The 21,969-nt window shown below is 42.5% G+C and overlaps 2 protein-coding genes across 2 annotated transcripts in view; one reads left to right on the forward strand and one right to left on the reverse strand.

Moving 5' to 3' along the window:
- Positions 1 to 13,454, reverse strand: part of LOC118413595 — an 18,460-nt gene extending 5,006 nt beyond the window's left edge. Inside the window, exons 1-5 of the mRNA XM_035817122.1 lie at positions 13,275 to 13,454; positions 12,174 to 12,251; positions 4,210 to 6,945; positions 1,146 to 4,161; positions 3 to 1,010 (exon numbers count right to left, since the gene is read on the reverse strand). Coding sequence (XP_035673015.1) covers positions 3 to 1,010; positions 1,146 to 4,161; positions 4,210 to 6,769 — 6,584 coding nt within the window. The 5' untranslated portion in view covers positions 6,770 to 6,945; positions 12,174 to 12,251; positions 13,275 to 13,454. The remainder of the gene's footprint in view (positions 1 to 2; positions 1,011 to 1,145; positions 4,162 to 4,209; positions 6,946 to 12,173; positions 12,252 to 13,274) is intronic.
- Positions 13,455 to 14,531: 1,077 nt separating this feature from the next.
- Positions 14,532 to 21,360, forward strand: LOC118413596. Its single transcript, XM_035817123.1, has 3 exons — positions 14,532 to 14,662; positions 17,361 to 17,475; positions 19,780 to 21,360. The coding sequence occupies exons 2-3, from the start codon at positions 17,425 to 17,427 to the stop codon at positions 21,358 to 21,360; spliced, it is 1,632 nt and encodes a 543-aa protein (XP_035673016.1). The 5' UTR covers positions 14,532 to 14,662; positions 17,361 to 17,424.
- Positions 21,361 to 21,969: the final 609 nt, after the last annotated feature.

Below are 21,969 nucleotides of genomic sequence, written 5' to 3' on the forward strand. Positions count from 1 at the left end.
GCTGCCCACAAAACTGACACCTGATGGTCTTCCCTGGCGGGAGACCTGGCACCTTTGCACAGATTGCCCCTTCAACCTCAGAAGTCTGACTGTACTGTAGCGCAGAGATCCACCCTGATAAATCTGGTCCAGCCTCTTTCTGGTCTGCAGTCAGATTTCCTACCGACGATAGCCTATCTTCACTACTGCCTAACATGGATCCTGAACTACTAGCGTAATCACACTGTGATAAGTAGATGGGTTCCTCCTGACCTTCTGGTTTAATCTCTTGTAGACTTGGAACAGGATTGTCCGCTGACCCAATACTTGATGTCTCATATTGAACTAGATGTTCTCTGATGAGTTCTGCTTGTTTGTCTGGCGGGAACACAAAGGCCAGTTCCAGCTCGTTGGTGGTCTTGAGTAATGGGGGAAGATCGGAGTCATCGTCTGTGTCCAGAGCAGATCCATGACCACACGAGTTTGATTCCTGTCTGCAATGAAAAGTTGAGTCTGTGGCATTCAGGCCGACTCTTACTAGTTGGTCTCCTGTCACCTCAGCATCTTCTTCTCTGCCTCTCTCCGAGGAAGCACTGCACTCAGCAGTTTCCTCCAGGTCTTCCTGTAAGGAGGTTTTGCTACTCCACTCCTTCCCATCGCCACATTTCTGTGTTGCTGTCGCATCTACATTGTCCTGAACGCTGCACTCTTCTGCTTTGTCAAGAGCATCCTCTGACTGACCATCGGTGATCCTATGTTTTTCCATCACTACATGATGCTGCCTGTTCTCAACCTCTTCACCTGGGCATACATGTAGACCACTACGAGGACATCCTATTGTTGGAAAGGTCTCTTCTTTTTGAGCAGGTTGGGACGATAAGGCATTTTTGGGATGCCAGGCACTGCTGATGATGTGGCGCTGGACGTGGGCAAACCAAGACTCCTGATCTAGGTGCATCTTGCCACAGAATCTGCACAGGAACCAAAACTCAACACTACCATCGGTGGTGTTCTGGACCTCCCTCACGCAGCTAAAATACAGGAAGGCAGACAAACATGTCAGGGTACATTGAACTGTAAGAATCATCAGCCAAATCTCAGATACCTGAAAAGTTTGAGAAATATTTGCTGCTATGTTGTGAAAGCTGGAAAACTTGCAAACTCACCTGATCCCAGCATGTTTCTGTGGTGAAACGATGGTGGTGGAGCTCACATCTTCCGTTGTGCACACAATCTCATCCTGTCCTTTCATCTTCTTCTGCTTGTACTTGCCACAGACAATGATGTTCTCAACTTCAATGTCATATTTCGCCTCTTTGTTCCCCTCTGTGGGAGCAACGTGCCCTTGAAGATGCAGCTTCTGATGACGCTTCAGCCAACCAAGGCCCTTGCAGGAGAAGGAGCACTTATTACACTTGTATCTGGAGTGCTGCATCTTGTTGTTGTGGGACTTCAGGATGTGCTTAAAGACAGTATGGTAGCAGCCTGCCCTGTAAGGGCAATACTTACACTTGTACGGCTTCATGTTGAAGTGTGCGTTTAGATGTGCCAAGAACTGATACTTCTTGGGCTTTTTAGTCCTAAACTTGCACTCTTCACAGCGTAGGTAGGTCCCTGTTTCATGCTGGATTTTGTGTACAAGGAGCCGATACCTGGATCTGAAGACCATGGTACATTTCACACAGACATGCTGCTCTCTCACCTCAGTTTGTTTGGTCACTGTAGCGTGTACGTCAATCTTTTCTGGACAGTTTTCCTGGTTAAGGTCAAAGTCATAAGCATAAAAGGCTTGCTTCTGCACGTCACCAGAGTTTTTGACAAGATGGTTTTCTTCTCTTAGTGGTTCTGTTGCCACTTTGTGTAACTTCATGTGTCTTGTCAGGTGGGTTTTTGTCTTGCAAACAAAAGTGCAGAACTTGCACTGCATTTGCAGGTTGGGGCAAATGTCTTTATGATGCTTTATGTGCAGTTCAAGAGACAGTGGGACGTGTGTTTCGAAGGGACAATGCGGACATTTTTCTTTAACATCATCATCTTCATCATCATCTGACACATCACTATTTCTGGCAGGAACTTTTCCATCTCCTGTTGAAACAGTTTTGTCACTCTCAAGAACATTATTAGCCTGCTCAACTGTCCTGCTCACTGAAGATTCTACCGGAACTGCTTTGTCCTGCTTATGTAACTGCATGTGTTTCCGAAATCTACGTTGGCGATTGCAGCCGTAGGAGCACAGCTGACATGTGAGGCGTCTGTGCTTGCACCTGGTATTATGGTGCTCTTTGTGGGTCATCAGATTGTGCTTATATAAGGTCTTAAAGGGGCATTTGTTGCACGTCAAATAAGATTGACTGGATTTCTCTATGTCAATAGATGATTGGACGTCTTCCTCTTTGCTGCTTTGAGGGACCTGCCTCAATACACGGACAAGGTTTTTATCACATTTGGCCTTGTGACGTAGCACCTGGGATTTCTTCTTGTTCTTGTAGCTACAGTTGCTGCATTTGTACACCCTCCCAATTGTGTTTGGTGTCTCCTGTTCCATCTCCCCCAGTGAAGCAGAGCTTGCAGCCATGTGGCCCGTCTTCTCACGATGTTGCTCCATCTTTTTCTCTTCAATGGTGGCAAAATCACACTGACTACAGGACAGCAGGGCCATTGAATATCTGCACTTCAGGGGTGACTTGCCTTTCTTCTTTGGTGTCTCATTCTGAATGGGAGGTGACACTTCTTTCCTTCCTGCACTTTGCCTAAGACTTTCGAGTGTCAGAATACTTTTGGTGTCAGCTTCTTTTCTCCCACTCCTTTTTCTGTGGTTCCTTAGTCTGAGGCTCCTTGCAATCAACTCCCTGGCCTTTCTTTTCTTTCCAGACACATCATTCCATGTCTTGTTGTTAGCATAGTTAGTTGGGCTTAAGTGCCCCTCAAGTTGGTGATTGATACGAGTTAGGTTAACTGACAAGGTGTATTTCTTGGGCACTGCCTGCAATGGATCTGAAGTTACAGTCTTCTGCCCTTCACCTTTATCTGAAGTGGGTGAAACTTTGCCCATGATGCTGGGGGGTCTTCCCCTTCTTCTTTGGATCAGGAGACTAGTATCCCTCTGTCCTTCTCCATTATCTGAAATGGCTCCAACTTTGCTCACACCCTTGGGGGGTCTTCCCCTTCTTTTAACCAGGTGACCAGTCCTCTTTTGTCTCTCTCCTTCATCTGAAATGAATGCAACTTTGCCCGTGTCCTTAGGAGGTCTTCCCCTTCTTCTTTTGACCAGGTGAACAGTGGCATCTTTTCGCCGCTCTTCCTCATGTGCCAGAATGGGCCTTTCTTTATTGTCTTTTTCACACATGCTGTCAGGTCCATTTTTTCCCTCAGAGGCAACATCTATGGATCTACGAGTGCCATGAGCTGGTGGTTCCAAACACTCTGATTCCTCGCTGCCTTGCTGCAAACTTTTAGTTGCCTGATTCATATCTACCCTGGGACAATCCTTTGTCTTGTCTGGTTGGCGTGGTCTCAACTTTCTTCTCTTTGCTGGTGGGTGACCACTTTGCAAGTCCTCTCCCCCCTCAACTTTCCTCTTTTTTGACAATGTTCCCAGCTGTTGGTTGATGTGAGGTATTTTGTTTTTGTTGGTACCAGGTACATGGGAATGTTCACTAGGACGTGGGTGCTTCCTTGGTCTTCCCCGACCTCGCTTAATCACTCTGGACCTGATTGGATAATCTTTAGCAGGCAATGCTGGTCTTTCTTTAGCCGGCAATCCTATCTTCCTTGGTCTACCTGGACCCCGTTTTGGGGGGATGTTTATCGGCTGCAGCATTGGGCAAGACACTACTGTGACATCTTTTCCTGGAAATGTCTGTTTTTCAACTTTTCTTATTTTTCTTGGTCGACCTGGACCCCGCTTTTGGGGATTGTGAGTCATTTTATTCACACTTCCCGAGACCTGAATCTCATTTTGGCTTGTGACGTCCGGAGCTTCCCCTACAAATACAGAGGCATCTGGGGTTTGGCTTGTTATATCTGAACATGTATAGGGTAAGGCTTCTTCATACTCCCTGTCACCTTGGCTCAAGTCTGTTGGCAAACATGGTGAAATTTGTGGTAATTCTTCTAATTCATTTACATCTGGGTGAGGTGATGTTCCTTGAGATACAAAAGTTTCTTCAAATACAAGAGATGGTGATTCCCCTTTTATTGTATCCTGTGATTCTGTAACTCCCAAAGATGGCACTTCCTTCACCATTGTGTCCTCTTCACTGACATCCAGATGTGATTCTTCTGTTATCATAGTTTGTTCTTGGCTAGCGACGGAAACTGTTGGTGTTGGGTCCACTGATGCTGTTTCAACATCCTCATATTCGTCACCTGGTTCGTAATCTGGGACAGTTATGTTTGTATCTGTTGACAAAGTTTGAACAGACTGACCAACATCAGTTGATTGCATTTGCCCATCTTTCACAGAGTGATGTTGAATTGGGTCAGGCATGGTTTTCAGTGCACCCAAATCAACATTTGTCCCATGTGTGCTGTTGTCTTCTGTGAAGCTGTATACATCAGTTGCATCACTATCATTCTCATTCTCATTGTAAGTAGTAGGTCCCACCATTGCTGAATCTATCTGTCTATCACATGTTAATGGCTCTTCCAAACTAGGATCTACAATGTTCATTTCCTGCTGGGAGAAAGCAGGCACATCTTTCTCTTCTTTTATTTCCTGATTATCTTCAACAGCCATTTCTGAACTCTTTGCTTCTACAAGAGTTTCTAGCCCTTGGTTTCCTGGAATGTCTTCATCTTCACTCGCTACCTGATTTGCTTCCATGACTTGGGCAGATGTTTTGGGGTCAGTTTCATTCCCAGTTGTTTCTTGCTGGTTGGTTACAGCTGTGCCATCTTCTTCAAGTGCTACCTGTTGTTGTTGCCTGTCATGTACAACTGATGTTGAGTGACTTCCTTTCCCTGTAGTTTCTTGCTCGTTGATTATAGAAGTGTTATCATCTTCAAGTGCTACCTGTTGTTGTTGCCTGTCATGTACAACTGATGTTGAGTGACTTCCTTTCCCTGTAGTTTCTTGCTCGTTGATTATAGAAGTGTTATCATCTTCAAGTGCTACCTGTTGTTGTTGCCTGTCATGTACAACTGATGTTGAGTGACTTCCTTTCCCTGTAGTTTCTTGCTCATTGATTATAGCAGTATCATCATCTTCAAATGTTACTTGCCTAACTTGTCCATCTGTTTCTGAGTATTGTTCTGTTCTAGTGATTTCTTCCTTTTGCACTGTCTGTTGATGTTGCTGTAAGTCTTTATCAGGCTTGACCTTCACGTAATCTTTTATCAGGTTTTGCTCTACGGCTTGAGGAACTGTTTCTGAGTGGTTTTCTGTATTACTGTTTTGTAAAGGCACCTGTTCCTCTTCACTGTTTACCTTATCTTGTTCCGAGGCCTGGTCTTGGACAACTGTTTCTGAGTGTTTTTGATTTTTATTGTCCCTTTGTTGACTTATTTCAGACAGGCCCTCCACTTCAGCCGTACTCCGATGTTGTCCTCTGACTTCTGGGTGGATTTCCTTGTTGTGTGCCTCCATTTCACTAGTCTGCTCCTGCTCTTCTTTGTAGAACACGTTCTGGCCCTTACAATTGTTTGGTTTGCTTTCAACCTCATCATCAAGTGTTATAGATTCTACTGTAGTATCAATATTATCTGACACAGTGCTCTTCTGAAGTGGTGTCTGCTCTTTCAAATTATCTCCTTGGCAGTTGGTCACACTGGCTGCTGCAGAACTATGAGATCTGAGGTGTTTCTTTCTATTATTACTATTCTCAACCAAATCAACCACATGGACCATTGACAATGAATTGCTAGTTTTACTAGAGTTCTTTGGAACCACTTTTTTATTGCACCCTTGCCTGGTAGAATTCTCAACAACGTTTCCTGTCACATAGTAGGTTTTCTCCTTCTTCCTGCCTCCAGAAGCCATCTTCTCCTCTTCAGCCAGCTTTGCTTTCTTGGATTTGATGTAGTCATTTATACTAGCCTCTGTCAGATCTACTTGAATCCACTCTATGGCTGACCCATTTCCCCGCAGCTTGGCAATCTTGCAGGTTTGAAACTCCATCCCATCAGTCTTATTGACATTGGAGTTAACACCTTCCTTCCCAGGGCTTATGGAGACTGTTGGTATGTTGTATTTAGAGGGTCTGCCGATGCCTGTATATGGAAATGAACCCTTGATATTTGTGTTTCTCTTCCTGGGTGTATCAGTGAGGTCAGTGGCAGAAGACAGATCGTTCTTCCTCTCCACACCTGTCTTGAAAAGGGTATTGTCTGCTGCAGAGCCCAGCTCTACATCAGTTAAGGCAACCCTCATTGACAAGAGTTTTTTGGTACGTGCTTTCAAGTTCCCATGGTTAGATACCTGAGATGTTCTATTGTTGGCAACATGATCCTGTTCATGACCATTCCTGTTACTGGTCCTTGATATTTCAGTCAGCTCAGAACTTTTGGCTCTTTCTGACTGGTCCAACCCATTTGCCACATCGGTCAGATTTTCACCCTTGGAACTAGATGTACCTCTCCTCACATCTTCTGCCATGCACTTGAGAACCTCAGAGAAACACCCATGTTCCTTTGGCTGACTGCTCTCCAGGTTTCTAAGACGCAACGAGCACTTCCTCACCTTCCCAGTGGATTGTGGACTAGTTAGGGTCTTCTGGAGCTTACCTCCTTTCTTTTGTGAAGACAACTGGGAGCTTCTGGCTTTGCCACAAGTTCCAGGAGTGGGTGGCATCTTTACTGAGTTCCTTTGATCAAAGGTCAGTTTGGTCAACAATTACATTACTTTCTAAGTTGTACACATTGTGTTCCTGACACAGTAGAGCAGCTTTTCTTTAATGCAACATGCATTTCCAGTATGTATTCTTGCTTGGCATCTTGTAGAAGGATTGACATGGAGCCTGTAAACACCTGTCAAGAGAAACAAAATTGTAAGTCACACATAAAAAAATCTGTGCTACATGCCAACTTAAAAACAAAGTCTATTTCAATTCTTTGCTAAGAGCATACTAGGACTATCAGTATTACATGTATTTCTAACATCTTTATTCACAACCACATGTTGATACAGCAGCTGCCATTTCTGCGACCGTCTATCACCTTCCTCAGGTCAACAATGACGGCAACTACTTCGCACTGAAGGCTAGATGTTGCTGCATATAATTTTGTAACAAATGTGGTCCCAAATGTACGAGGGGGCTTCAGAAAGTAATGCCATTGGTTTTATAACAGATTTTTTTTTTGCATTGAATGAGTTGAAATTTGGCACATAGGTAAAGGCATATGTCGTCTTGATAAGTCAAACCTGTATTAGCGGCCAGTGCCGGCCACCTTTACATAGCCACCACCTGGCCATTGTGGTCACTTTTTGTCGGTCTCTTGGATTTTCCTCATTGACCCAAGCATTAAGAAATAGTCTATAGTGGCTACCTGCCCAACGTGGCCGTGGCATATTGCAACCATACTGCGGCTGTATGCAGGGCTTGAAATATTTTTTTCTGCATATCTGCACTGGTGCAGCTAAAATTGAAAATTACCTGCACCAGAAAAATTTTACTTGCACCCCTCTGAATTAAGCAAGTATGGATCATATTGAAATTGTTGTGGAACCATTGCTATTTTATCTTTTATACTATATAGGTGGTAACACTAACAGTCAATGCAGCTAATAACAATCCTAATGCACCTACATCACAGGATATTTATGTACAAAACCCAGTATATGGACCAGGGGTTTAGCCAGCGTCCGTTTTTCCGTCAATTGACGGAAATTTGCTGCGTCTGACGGAAAAATTTTAAAACCAATCCGTCAACCTTGACGGACAAAAATCCTTGGTGGAAGCTACAGGCGGCTTGGGGACGCCGTCCACGGCCGTAAAAGCCACACACTGTTTGTTTTGCTATTGTTATGATTGTTGACAATGTGTGTCGGCGCCCTTTCTCATACGATAATCTCATTAAAACCCGTTTTTCAAGGTCTCAGTTCAGTCCTTCTAATCAATTTTCGCGGTTTTCGCGACAATTGTAATTGGCTGACGGAAAAAAAATTCGAGCTGGCTAAAGCCCTGATATGGACCAGTGCAGGTCAGGTGCAGGTAGACACCAGAAATACCTGCACAGTTCCAATTTTACCCGCACTAACTTGCATATGCAGGTGGTATTTCGAGCCCAGGTATGTGACCCCGTGCTGGTTTAAAATCGTAGTTTATTAGGATTAGGAGTTCCCGACAGGGTCAAAACAACAGAGAAAGCTTTAGCCATTAAATGTACCACGCAACTTCACAAGGACCTATCCATGATTAATTGATTGTGACAAATTGCAAGCATGCTTAACCGAGTGAACACCATATCCAGCAGACCAGGATCCACAATACATGTACATCAAACAACAACCACCAAATGGGTTTCCAAAACTCATAACAACCAAAGCAAACTTTACCACATACACACCCTTGTCTGCCCCATATTCAGAATACAACTGAATGCCATTCACTGTACTCTGGTGGTGTAATTCAAGAGACAATAGGACACATACTCTGTGACATATTTATGGTAGGTACATTGGGCAGTGATGGGTTTAATTTTTTAACGAATGTGACAATAATAAGACAGTCAGCTATTCAATCACATCTGTAATTTGCACCACAACAGTTGACAACCATATATTCTGAGCCAATGACATTGACAGTCCCAGACTGACAAATTGCATGATTTATATACGATAATGTACATTTCTAACTGAACTAAACAATTACTGCAAGGAGAGGAAAGCCGGGGAGCTCTTGTAATCTGATACTGTCCCTTACAGTGGAAATTTCCCATTGCAGCCGACAATCATTACTGTTTTATCTGTCTGTGTCAAATAGCACGTAACCCATGTATCTGCTTGGCGATGAGTAAATTAGCACTGGACCCCAAATGCCTAATGACATCAATGACCTGTTCCACGATAACAAGAACATAGTGATTTTTGAAATATCACAATGTCATCACTAATACAAACAGCTATGGTTTAAAAAACAAACAATATGCATCATTACGCAGCTACGAGCACACAGCACACAACATGCCAAACTATATACAAATGCAACAAAGGGAAGAACAAAGAGCTCGAAATTCATTTTTAGGATTAGGTGCACTGGTGTGCCCAACCTAGCAAATTGGGTGCACCACATGAAATAAAGTAGAATATCAGAATAACCTAATGGCAAACCTACTAAAGTAGTGATTTGAAATGAAATAAAATGAACAGAACTCTTCAGAAATCAGGAAAGCGATACTTGCTTTGACATTTTCACTCTGTTTCTGACATCCAGGAAATTTTGCCAATCCAGAGATCGTGATGATATGGTCACAGAAATCAGCGATGTTAAGAAAATGCACAAATCTAACATGTTCTCGTCCTAGCATGGGAAGTACCTGATTCTTAAACAAGTACTATGACAGACATTTTATTATCTTTCTAACACATGGATGTCAAGAATATAGTGTTTACTAGCATACTGACATCTTTACATACATACATGTAATCCTATGATTCTATGAAAACCCACAGAAAAAAAATTGGGCGCACAGCTCCAATTTTGGATGTACCAGGTAACCTGGGTGCACAAACACCCAGTATTTCGAGCACTGATACAGAAACATCTGCAAACAGAGGTGACCCTCCTTCCCGGAGCAAAAAACATAAACAAGCTTGATTCTTTGATTATTTATGAATAACATTTTCTAGAGTCTGTTGCAAGAGAGTGAATAAATGACTTCACTGTGTTGTACATATCATCACAAACTTGATGGATTCTTTCCAACAGTTTCATGTAACAGTATTGTTCATTTATTTATTAAACAGTGCAGTTTGAAGTCAAAATCAATATATGTTTGACAAGCATGATGTCAGCCTTCTACAAACTACATCTCGGTAAAAACATTTTAGTCATGGCCCTGGAACTTATTTTTACTAGTCCTTGTGACATCATGACCAACCTCCTTATCATGACCATGTTGATTTAGAGTCCTGTGGTGTAATATATGTACACAATGTGTCTACATAGGGAATTATTACATGAACTTCTGATGATGAAGACATTGGTGGCACACTCCTCCCCTGCCCTATCTGGGGTCTGACACCACTACTAGGCACTAGTTCTATTTTGATTGCATGACTGGTAAACTACTGCTGTTTTGTATAGACTGTTAGCTATACACCAGTCAAATCTGTATTGGTGACCACCTCCACATAAGGACAACCTGTCCAATGTGACCACTTATGATGATTCCTTAGATATTTTTTTCTTATTGACTCAAGCATTACTAGTAAGGATCCTGTCTATATTGACCACCTATCCACATAGACCAGATTTCATTTGTCCCCTAAGTTGTCTTCTTGGGCAGTTTGGACTGTAATCTGCATAAGACCAGACGGACAGCTTTAAGTTTGACCACAACCACCAAGAAGGACCCTTTCTCTTGTGAGGGTTGTAGGTTCTGTGATAAGCTTGAGGTGTAGTTCTCCTCAAACACAGGAATTATTATAATATGCTAACTTAGCATATAGAAATGGATGGGAACTCAATCTATTGTGTAACTTTTCAACAAGTGGCTCAGGGATGCAATCAGATATTTTTTTACTCCAATCTTAAGTGCAAAATAAACATTTCAAAGTTCTCAACTTCTTTTCTATGTACTGGTTGTGTAAAAGAAAACTACTATGTTCTATGTTGTTAATTAATTGTACTTACCAAGTAAGCCCTGTTTACACTGGACTAGTTAAACAGGTTTGGGCAGGTTTTCCTAATGAATGTTTCAGTGATCGAAATAACCACTTGCACACGAAATAACCATGTTTTGCTTGGCACAACTTAATTTCAAACCAGGTAGCACAGCCTGGAACCTGAAACTTTTGGAACACCGCTTTTCCACCTACCGGTACATTGTACATGTATATACTAGTACATGTATAAGCTTTTGTATTAATTTCTTGATAAGATAAAACATTAATTACATGTAACTGGAAGAAAAGATAATGGATAACTAGCTCATCTGAAGAAAGTAATAACTAGAAAGTAGGGCAACCTAGAAATTGTTGATGGTGCAACCTGGCTTTTGACTCAAGCTGCCGCCTGGGCAAACTGGCTGAAAAAAAAGTATTTTTAAGAACTGTGTTTTTTAAGAACACACAACAGGCTGGACTTTTGGAGTGCAGTGTAAATAGGTCAAACTCAGTTTCTGTTCAATTTCTGCGAGCAGCCAACTTCATCTGCATTCATCATCAAACATTTTCTAAAATGCCCAAAACTCATTTTTAAAAGTGCTGCAAAATGGCTTGACCAACCACGCAAGTTCTCTATATGGTCACATATCTTACATGTACCTGCAGTGTTTGCACTAAAATTTTGCATTTGTGTACCTCATCAAGTTTTGCTTAGTTAGTACCTACTGTTTTCCTCAGTTTTAGGCTTGGGCACATCAATATGCATGAACTTGAGTTAAAAAGTCATCCTGGAGGACTGTCATGTGTAAACAGGGTCTCACAGACTAAAAACACACGTCGATGAAGGTTAGACATCAGGTAGTAAGATATGGCAAATAGCAATTACTCAAACAACTGATTTTGGAAACGGTCAGACTCAGACGCTTCAGGTAGGATCCACTTAATTTCTTTTGCATATTAGTTCAGATTTAGGATTTGAAAAAAAAAAACAGTTCTCCAACTAGATTTCTTTTGCATATCAATTCTTAATTAGGATATATGAACATTCAACTGCTCTCCAACAAGATCTCTTTAGCGTCACTGACGAAAGGTAGTGGATTCTACCTGAAACGTCTGACCATTTCTAAGATCATATGCAGTAGCTTAAGTACTGTAAACGCATTTAAGTTTGCGGGGATTTAATTTCACGGTAGCGGGAAAAAGGCCTGTTTCCAATGGTTTTAAGTTCGTGGTAGCACGATGCACTGTAGTCTCTCCCTGCCATTGAAAAATGTTCATGGTGGATTTAAGTTCGCGGTGAAGCAGCCACCGTGAAAATCGCAAACATTAAACCACCGCAAAAGTTTCTGCATTTACCGTAACTACTATTTGGCATAATAGTAGAAGTTTAAAGTAATAGTAGGCATAATAACACATTTGTAACACCCACCTTCTGCCAAGCCTTGCACTTGTAACTGTTGATCACCTGATTCCTTCCCAACCTAGCAGCCAAAGTACCGATGGGTCTCTGTTGGAAGGTAAATACCCAGTAAAACATTGCAAGCTGGTCTTGTGAATGTACCTTCAATTCTATTCTACGTTAGACCGGGTATTCTAAACGCAGGTAACCTTGAGCACTTTTGAACTTCTGCTCTTCTTAGAAGTTGGTTTGAACAGAAGAATTGAATTCTTACATACTTCACCCCTTATGTGGGGAGGGCTGTTCAGAACCCTCTATAAGTCTAGCATGTTTACTCATCCAACTGCACATGTGCCGATCAAAGGTGAAAGCCCCTGAGACATAAACAAAATGTCTTGCATTTAGAAATTAAATGTAAACCGACCAACAGAACTCAGACATATCTAGCATGGTCGAGGAAATGTAATAAACAGTTTGCAAGTCTGGGGCCTTCACCTTTGACCTGTGCTATTGGATCTGTGAACATGCTTATTCTGTACCACCTAGGAGCTTTTGGCACCACCATTCATATTTTTGAAATACTACTTTTCGACAATAAACAATAAAAAAGTATAACATTTTGGATGTCAACGACTGCTGTGTCCATGGACTAGCTTTCTAATCAGTATTGTCTGTGGAAACAAACACGGCGTACTTGTGCATAATAAGATCAGTAAAAACTCTGTCTCAAGTTAGAGCACGTCCCAAGTTAGAGCATCTCCCACTACGAATTATTTTTCAAAAGAAAAAAAAAATATTTGGCTTCGAGATTAGACGATGAAAATCTCTGTACCACATAAGAGTGTTTATTCACAATCCATGTTGCTCAATAACAAAACAAAAGTCGGCATAGCTTCTTTCGCGGTAACTGAACATATACGGGAACAAGAGCCATTTTGTGCGTTCTTTAAACAAAGATACATAAAATTTGTGTGCCAAGACACCTTTCCCCTAGCTAGGGCACAAAACACATTACTTCGCCGATCGCTGGAACACCCCAGATCACCAGTATTAGCCTGCAGTCAGTGTAAGCTTTTCAATCTAACACACAGGTCTGGAGTATTCCAAATAACCCGAAGTTTAATGACTTACTTGTCTTCAAAACAAACCTTGAGATTTCTACGATGATTTTTCTCACACTTCAGCCGCCATTTTTACCAAACCGATAGCAAAGCAATGTAACAAAGCACATTATCGCAATCTATCGCCTGTAGTGATTCCAATAACAAGTCAATTTGTTTCGCTTTTGACTCTTAATATAAGGTGTTGTACTACAGCAATCGTATACATATTCATTGTACACTAGCTAAATCTATGAGGTCCAAGATTCGGATAGTTATTGTTGTTACAATGCGTTCAATCTCCCACTATGACCTTTTGACCTCGCGGGAATGAGGTTCGGTAGGGACCGTCCATTTGTATTTTAGGGAGCGTCCAGAACTGACTTGCGGGGATGCATCTACCCTTGTCTGAAATGTTACCCAGTTTCCCAATCGCACACGCCTTTGGTTATTTTTTTTTTTTTTGCCACTGCATGCCTAGAAACATCTACTTCACAGATTTTGTTAAGATATTACCTTGTCGAACTGACAAAGTAGTAGTCCGGATTGATGTTAGACTTTCTAGTTATTCGCTTTAATTAATAGGCAAGTTAGGGCAAAGTAAAGGTAAAGTGTTCCATCATTGATTCATTAGGGATCGATATTGCACTTGCATACAGTCCATGTCAAATCTTAATTGTGTGTTTCTCTGTTTTTGTCAGCAAGGCTAGCCCTATGTAATCGCCACAGGCTAGTAGGGAAGCCCTCGATGTGCATGCTGAACAGCCAAACCAATAAATACATATTAACGTTACACCTGCACGTCACTGGTCTTTGTAAAATTGACTTTAACGTTGAAAGCTCGAGAGGAAGTTTAATGCTGATAGAAATTCTGTATCTAAAGATGCATCAACGAGCTAGTTGCGTTATATTTGTTATAGTAACGTTAATGTCAGGGAAGACCCACCATGACCAAATTGAATGACATCCCTCACTCTTCTTCAGCAGCACTAGAGTGAACTAGAGGATCATCTGAAGAAGAGTGATGGATGTCCATGAAAACGTCAGGAAGAAAATCTTCACATTTTATCTAGCTGTAGACATTGAATTGTTCAAGGGTCTTATTTGTTACCTGGATGTCTAAACATTTCTTGTTCCTTGTTTCAGTAACGTTAACTGTTACGTAACAGTTTTCAAAAATTCGTCGCTAAAATATATTGCATCATCAAGTTTAATAGCTTTCACAATGGAACAGCTCACATCATCGAAAACTCACTTGTGATACTCAATAAAGGTCCAGTTGCACCTTTGCCACCTGCAAAGCGTGCACCCCCGTGTTCAGCAATAATGGTATAGTCTACACTGCCGCACACCATTGGTTGACGTCGTAGAGACCATGCCATACTCGCTGGCGTCTTTGCATGCATGGTTCTTCAAATGGTTTGTATGTGGTTTAGACATTTTCTTTACAAAAGTGGACGGTTTTGATCCTACTAGATGTGTGTGCTGTCGTGTAACTGCTTGTTCGGACGTTGAGCCAGTGATCTGGGTTCCACAAACTCTTTCAGGCGACCCTTGTTCGCACACCGCCCCGTTCTATCGGTCCCCACTGATAGAGTGGCCATTTTCAGTTTTCGGGGGTGCAGAGGGCGGGGTGAGCGTGCGATCTGGCGGGAAAGACACAACATGGTTTTGATGACACGGCCCATCACACTTTCTCAATGTTTGGGGAAGGTACTTTGAAGCCGCAGCCGTATTTTCATGTTGTGTTGGGGTCGTTGTGTTTAGCGGAAGTCTGAGTTCGTCTTAATTCCGCCTCAGGTGCGCGATACGCGTACCTACAACAACAGTCACTCGGCGGTGTGTACTTTTGTTTGCAGCCTATTAACAAGCGTTATGCAGCGATCAGTGTCCAGCCTCTGGACTGTTCCAGGTTAGGGTAGGGATGGGAAGTTGCCACTTACTTTGGGGTTGTGCTGAAGTAGAATTTGCCAATAAAGTTCACTCAATTGGTCTGGACTTGTGGGTGTGGCAGTTTATGATACCTCAGGTATTCACACTGGGTCCCCTCTCAGGTTTAATAGAATGTCAATGAGGACCAAATATGAGGACTTGCAAGCTACAGTACAGGCTTTGCGATAGGCGTCACAGTTACGTGATGCAAGATTTCGCGGAATCCTTGCGTAATTTGATGGTGTCTATCACTGGATTTTATGGTGTCTGTTGCCGGACTTCGTGGTGGCTACTGCAGCATACTGTAAATGCAGAAAATGTCGTGGTGGTTTAATGTTCGCGGTTTTCGGGGTGGCTACTTCAATGCAAATTTAAAACCACCGCAAACATTTTTCCATGGCAGTAAGAGTGCATGGTGCTACCGCGAACTTAAAACCATCGCGAAAAGTCCTTTTTCCCGCTATCGCGAAATTAAATCCCCGCAAACTTAAATGCATTTACAGTATTGCTCAATACCTTGTAGGATTTTGCAGTGTGTCTCGCAGAACATCTGCAGTCTTGTATCCCATTTGGAAGTGTGAGACCTTGAAGCTGGTCATGGCCGAACTCAGCCAGCAAGGCCGCCATGTAATTAAGCATGTAGATTTGTAGGAAGACATTATAGATTTAATAATGATAATCGGGTGTATTTTGCAACCAGTAGATACCCAAAGTATGAGTAATCAAGCTGTTTAACATGGTCGAGGCACCTCCTCAAACACAGGACCCCCGTTTTACGTCCCCCTGAGAAGATGATTTCGTGGAATGCTTTGTGAGGCTACAGCATCCGGCTGTCCTTGGGTGGCCTCCCATCCAAGAAATGACCGGACTATGCGTTTGGAGAGTTGCGCCAGTACACGTTTATACGACATATTCATTTAACCTCTCCTAAGCAAAACTTTCAACATTATTTCTTTGTTTCTAATATATGATGCAGCATGCTACTTCCCAACTGACCCAAGTTTACAATTTATAAATGATGCTGCAAACCACTGTTAGCTCCGTCGCCTGTGGCTCATACATCAAATTGGTAGTTTTTATGTTTATGTAAGTTTTTTGCATTTTTACTAGGTTTCTAACCTGAGGTTGTGTAAAGTCATTACGCTGCATGGTAAGAATTAATAAACATTGTCACAAATTATGAGCAATCACTGTGTCGTGTTGGAAGTGCGGCCTTATTAGCCGAGTTTGGGACTGTCACATGACTGTAGGGTCTCATACCAGATTTCTCTGCCTTGGGACGAGAGATCGGGTTCCCGAGGAGTCACGTGAAACTTTTCTTCTGAATTTTCCTGTGATGACCCGCACATTATACCATGGCATCCTGCAGACCAGTTTCGCTAGATGCTCCTTAACACCAAGGAATAATGCAATGGCTTGTACAAAAGCAACTTAATTTACTGTTAAGCTTTGCCACCCCTTCAGAATTTATAGTTAGGCATTGCTGTCCCTCCCAAATACACCTGTACCATTAAGCGTTGGAAGGATCCCCCCGTGCAGATCCTCTAATACTTGCAGGATACAAAGGCAAGAAGTGGACCATTATTGGGGGTTGACCAGTGGAGGGACTGAAGGTGATGCAAAATGTATGTCAGACTCACCCAAGAAAGCACATGTTTATATGCAAAATGCACCAGAAGTTGAGAAAATATGGTGTCCTCAAACCAAAAAATGGTAATAACAGCAATTCCAACATCTAAATCCAGTTTCCGAATTATGGACAAATGTGCAGTCGATAGACTCGAAGTTTGAATCACTATGGAGGCCTGTGTGATTACAGTAGAAAAACTAGAATGCTGTGTGATAACCCAAGATAACCGAAACACACGTATCAGATGATCTTGTGGCCCAGGTAAACGTGTTATAACGTTGTTATAGGACAGTATCAACTGGATTAGTTAGAGACATAGAACTATTTGTGTAAGACTAAGAGGATGAAGAGGCTTGGCAGCCACAAAAATATTTCCTTGTTTATTTATTCACCCATGCAAACTTACACGAGCAGAAAGCCGCAGCCTTCTTGAATTGAGTAAGATAACTTTGAATACCAGGCTTCTATCAGCCTGGGAATTTTAAGCCTTTTTGAAAAGTAATATTTTCTGTAATAATGACAACCCAGTACAATGCAGTTTGATTGATCCCACAGGTAGTGGTTACTGTGAAAGCTGCCTTACAGAGCGAGCGGAGAATCACCTGAGTTTGCGAGGACCATGGAAGGACAGAGCAGTGCCACAACAGCGTCACCCCATCCTGTGCCGGTGGTGAGTAGTATAGTAGTTTTTCATTAGGTCAGATATGTGCGATTGAAAGATTATTGAACAGATTTGCTTCACCAAGTAGATAACTTTATATCTATATTGTTTTTTAATATGGCATTCAGAGATATCAAGTTAATGAACCCATGGTTTCAAATTGCAATACCCAGTGTGTATTTTCAAAATATTGCAGTTTGAAACAACCGTCGTTGACTTGATATCCCTAAAAACCCTGTTTTTATTAAACAACGGATATAGCTTACCTAGTATATAAAGGTGAACTAACGTTACCAGGAGATATACATGTATTAGAAATAGAAATATTTTTTATCTTGATTGCTTGCTTAATGCTTGGACACCGTTCATACCAAGAGTTGCGAATCAGCATTCCCCCAGTTGGTATTTATCCCAATTTGCAAATCCTAATATGAATGATCTGAATGCAGCTGCAAGCAGAGGGTAATAAGCCAGATTCTTCGGATTGAATCCTTATCAAGCCCTTGCCAAAGTGGATGCAGATTTGCCAATCCTGGTATGACTGTGGTCTAACTTCCATAATTATAATACACCATTCAGTTGAGTGAGACACAATACCACCTTTACACCCTTACCACAGCTTTTGCCAATCTAGCTTATTGGGTTATTTGATTAGGACCGTACAGATCCCCCCCCTTCTTTACTTGACCTTAGGCCACACTGATTTAATTTTATAGGTAACATCTGCACAATCATTAATTTTCGGCTGTTCTCCACACAAAAATCACCTCGAAATTAAGAACTTGCAACTGTGCTGGCCCATAGTGCAGCAAACAGGCCAGCATGAGCAGAGCAGACTTACTGTGAAACTTGGAATGGTCTACCACGTAACCAGATGTATTTCTTTGTACTACGTCAGCACTGACGGACCCGAGAAGACTGGTTGGTAATTGCAGATTGGTTTGTCACATTTGCACAGCTTGATGAGAGACTCCCAGTGGTCAGTATTTGCCCAGTCCATTTCATTGATGTCCTATCAAGAGCATCGTTCATTCATTTCTTCTGCAACATGGAAAGACATGTGAGGGGAATTGAGTTGTCTGTGTATGGTGGACTTAAAGGCCACTCCTCTATTCGGCTGCTCCTGGCTTTTTTGTCTCTCTCTCTAGGTATATAAAAATTGAGAAGGAGGAAATACAAGACAACCTACAATTGCTGTCGTATTGGGGACACCTGAGTTATCGCCACAAAGCAGCCGCTATAGGCCCTTGTGACCGTTGTATTGAAGTTCCCTGAGTTAGCGCCAAATGGCAGCCACTCCAGACCCTTGCGGCAGTTGTATTGAGGTCACCTAAGCTAGCGCCAAATGGCAGCCGCTCCTGACCCAGCCTATTGTAAGCTCCTCACAATTCAGATGCTGGCTGCAAAGAGAGAGTAATTGGCCCACCCAATAACAACAATAACTGACCTCCTTCAATAACCATTATCTTACCTCTCATGCTTTTTTGCTGTGTTTTCTCTGCCCTCTCACATTAGTTTTGGGGTCTCCAGAGGATGTAATCATAAAATCAAATTAGTGTGGCTTTGCTATGTAGCTTCCAAATCTGTGAAAGAAGTTACGTATGGCAGGAAAGGACAGGCTTACAGGAAACAAAACCCCTGATCTCTCAGGTCAGCCTATAGCGTCAAAGAGAGTACTTTGATGTTCCAACGTCTGAATCAGGTATTCGAATTGCCAACGGTGCCCTATTCGACCCGCTCGAAACAGTTCGATTTATTCGAATGGAGCCTGTGTGATACGCCTTTCGAACCTGTGCGATACGGAAGCGTACGGCCCGGTCCGGAACACCCGTATCGAACGTTTTCGCGTCACAGGTATGACATAAGTATTATTATGTCATACTTGGGCGGAAATAACGTTCACTACAGGTGTTCTGAACGGGGTGATAATTTTCCATATCACACAAGGTTCCATAGATTAGAACACACTCAATGCACTCCACTGCAAGCGAATTAGTTCTTTTGTTCAAATTTTTTCTTGAATCAGTGTTCTTGATAAATAATGTGTTGAATCTTACCCTTTTTATGAGTAGTTTGGCAATTAAATCAGTGTTTTCCGACCTGGGTATGGCATAAATAAAATACAACATGGTGTATTCCATGTCACCCTCAGTCCAAGCCCTCCCGCAGGTCACATCTTCGACGGGAGGGCGATCCGACCTGCGGTCGGGCTGGTACTTCAGGTGATATGGAATACACCGTGTTGTATTTTCTCTAGATATATATTGACAACTATGTAACCTGCATGATGCACATCTCTTAATGTTCATCCAGGATGAAATGAGATCGACAAGAGACAGCACTGCAGCACAAGAGTCTGATAGGGGATATGAATGCTGTGACTGGGCGGGTACAGACAAGAACGTTCCAGAGTGTGAGACTGGCAACAAAGGAGCAAGTACATCCTGTACTCCTAGTGTAGGAGAAATAAGATCCCAACATGATACAATTGTATATGTCTTACAGGATGTTCAGTCCAATAAGATGGTGATACAAGTACCTGTGATTGCAGATGAGTCAGGGGTTATAAATTGTGCTGAATCAGGACTTGCAGAATCCAAGGACACGCCTACAGTTGTCAGAGATCCTCAAGCAAGTTCTCTGACTGGGCCCGACTGTGATTCTTTAGATGTACCAGATAAGGCAGGAAACAAGTCATCAACTTATGATGTAACTGAATGTTCATCACATGTTGATCTTGTTACAGGGGAATCTCATAGGGACAAAACTATTACTGTATTGTCCACTGACACACATAATCGTACAACCATAGTTGAATGTAACTCAAGATTCATCCCTCAAGTAGATCTTACACAAACCACATCATGTACCAAAAACAGTTCGCCCCAAAGAGATACAGAAGCACAGAAGGAAGGCAATCTTGGCCACCATTTACTTGATGCTGCAGTCAGAGGAAAATGTGTTAGCACCTCTGGTGATAGTCTTCTGTCAGAAACGACAAATGACAAACAAATCTTGGAAGATGGAAAGGAAGGAGAAAAAAGTTTGGGGGTAGCAAGAATAGGAACTGGAGGAGTTGAAGACAAAGTAAAAACAGCACATAAACTCCTGATGGCAGCTTCGTCTTGTCAGTCAGGCTCGCTTCCACCATTTTCTTTGAGTATGTTAATCACTGATCGGAAACAACAAGGGCAAACTAAGAAAGGGGCCTGGGGTCGAAGTGGTCTGTTCAACAAAGAGACCAGTACAGTCATCATGAAAAGGAGTACAGAACTATCAGAAAACCAAAATGTTTTTGAGGAAGGGCCACATGCTGCGCAGCCAGAGGAGCAACAGCAGATGTTAAGTTGTGATACAAAGGTCTTGAGTCACAACGAGGAACAAGCATTAGGCCATGCACCCAAGGGTCACCCAGAGATGGAGAAAAAGTCAGAGTCAGGAGGTATCCCAGCTGATGCTGCATGTGAAGCCAAAGACGGTGACTCTGGGCTGATCTTTGTGGAGCCTGGAAAGAAAAGTGAACCCTTAACAGAAGATGAAGACATGGAAGAGGCAGGGTCAGGCAACATGCACGTTGGACATCCAGATTGTTCATCTGCCAATGCGGTGAAGGCTACAGATGTTGTAACCTGGGAACGAAGCCTACCAAAGGTAAAGGACAACAGGTGGGAAGATTACATAGGCAACAGTGAGGAAAAGTTGATGGAAGAGGATATGGGATCGACAAAAGGAAAAACTTCCAAATCCATTGAAGTCAGTACCGGCCTAGATGAAAAGATGACAGCAGAAGAAAATATGCCAGAGGTGGGAAATTCTGAGTCAACATCGAACAAGTCTGAGGCATTTCCCAGGGAAGCTAACAGAAAGAAGAGTTACAGTCAGAACACCTGTTAAAGCATAAGTGGAGACATAGCTTCACCTGTAACATCTGCTCCTACACTGCATTTTCAGTGAAGGAAATAGAGGATCATTGTATCAGGTGTGAGCAGGAGAATGCTGTCCCTGACAATAAGGAAGTAAATGATAATGAAAGTTATGAAATGGAATGTGAAGAGGTAATAAATGACAGTACTTCTGTAGGTTCTGTGCTTCAGCTCACAGATAGTTCCCATTGTGATGCTTTGAAGGAGGGGCCCCATGCTGAAGTCCTTCCTGACAAAACAGGACCCACGATCTCAGAGTGTGACTTGCCAAGTCCTAATGCACAGAGCACACCAGTGATACTGAGTAAGCAAAACAGCACTGTGGTGCAAGATGGGTCCCCCAGCCCACTGCAGAATAGAGTTCTTGCAGGTGAAGGTACACCGTCAGATAATGTACAGGCAAAACATGTTACCCGTGGCAAGAAGAGATCACGCAGAAATATCCATCAGGGAGAAGATCATATCATTGCTGGTTGGAAAGCAATAGTAGTTCATCCACCACGGGGGTTAGTAAGGACAAGGACATTTTGGCACTGCCCTGACTGTCCCTACAAAACAGACAAGATATACCCCAGCATCA

Source organism: Branchiostoma floridae, chromosome 4 (assembly GCF_000003815.2).
Source record: "Branchiostoma floridae strain S238N-H82 chromosome 4, Bfl_VNyyK, whole genome shotgun sequence".
Lineage (NCBI taxonomy): Eukaryota > Metazoa > Chordata > Leptocardii > Amphioxiformes > Branchiostomatidae > Branchiostoma > Branchiostoma floridae.

Excerpts from the sequence above, each read along its gene's own strand:
- LOC118413596 (XM_035817123.1), top strand. The coding sequence starts at position 17,425 with ATGGAAGGACAGAGCAGTGCCACAACAGCGTCACCCCATCCTGTGCCG. Across the intron at positions 17,476-19,779 it reads CACCCCATCCTGTGCCGGTG|GATGAAATGAGATCGACAAG; the intron begins GTGAGTAGTATA and ends ATGTTCATCCAG.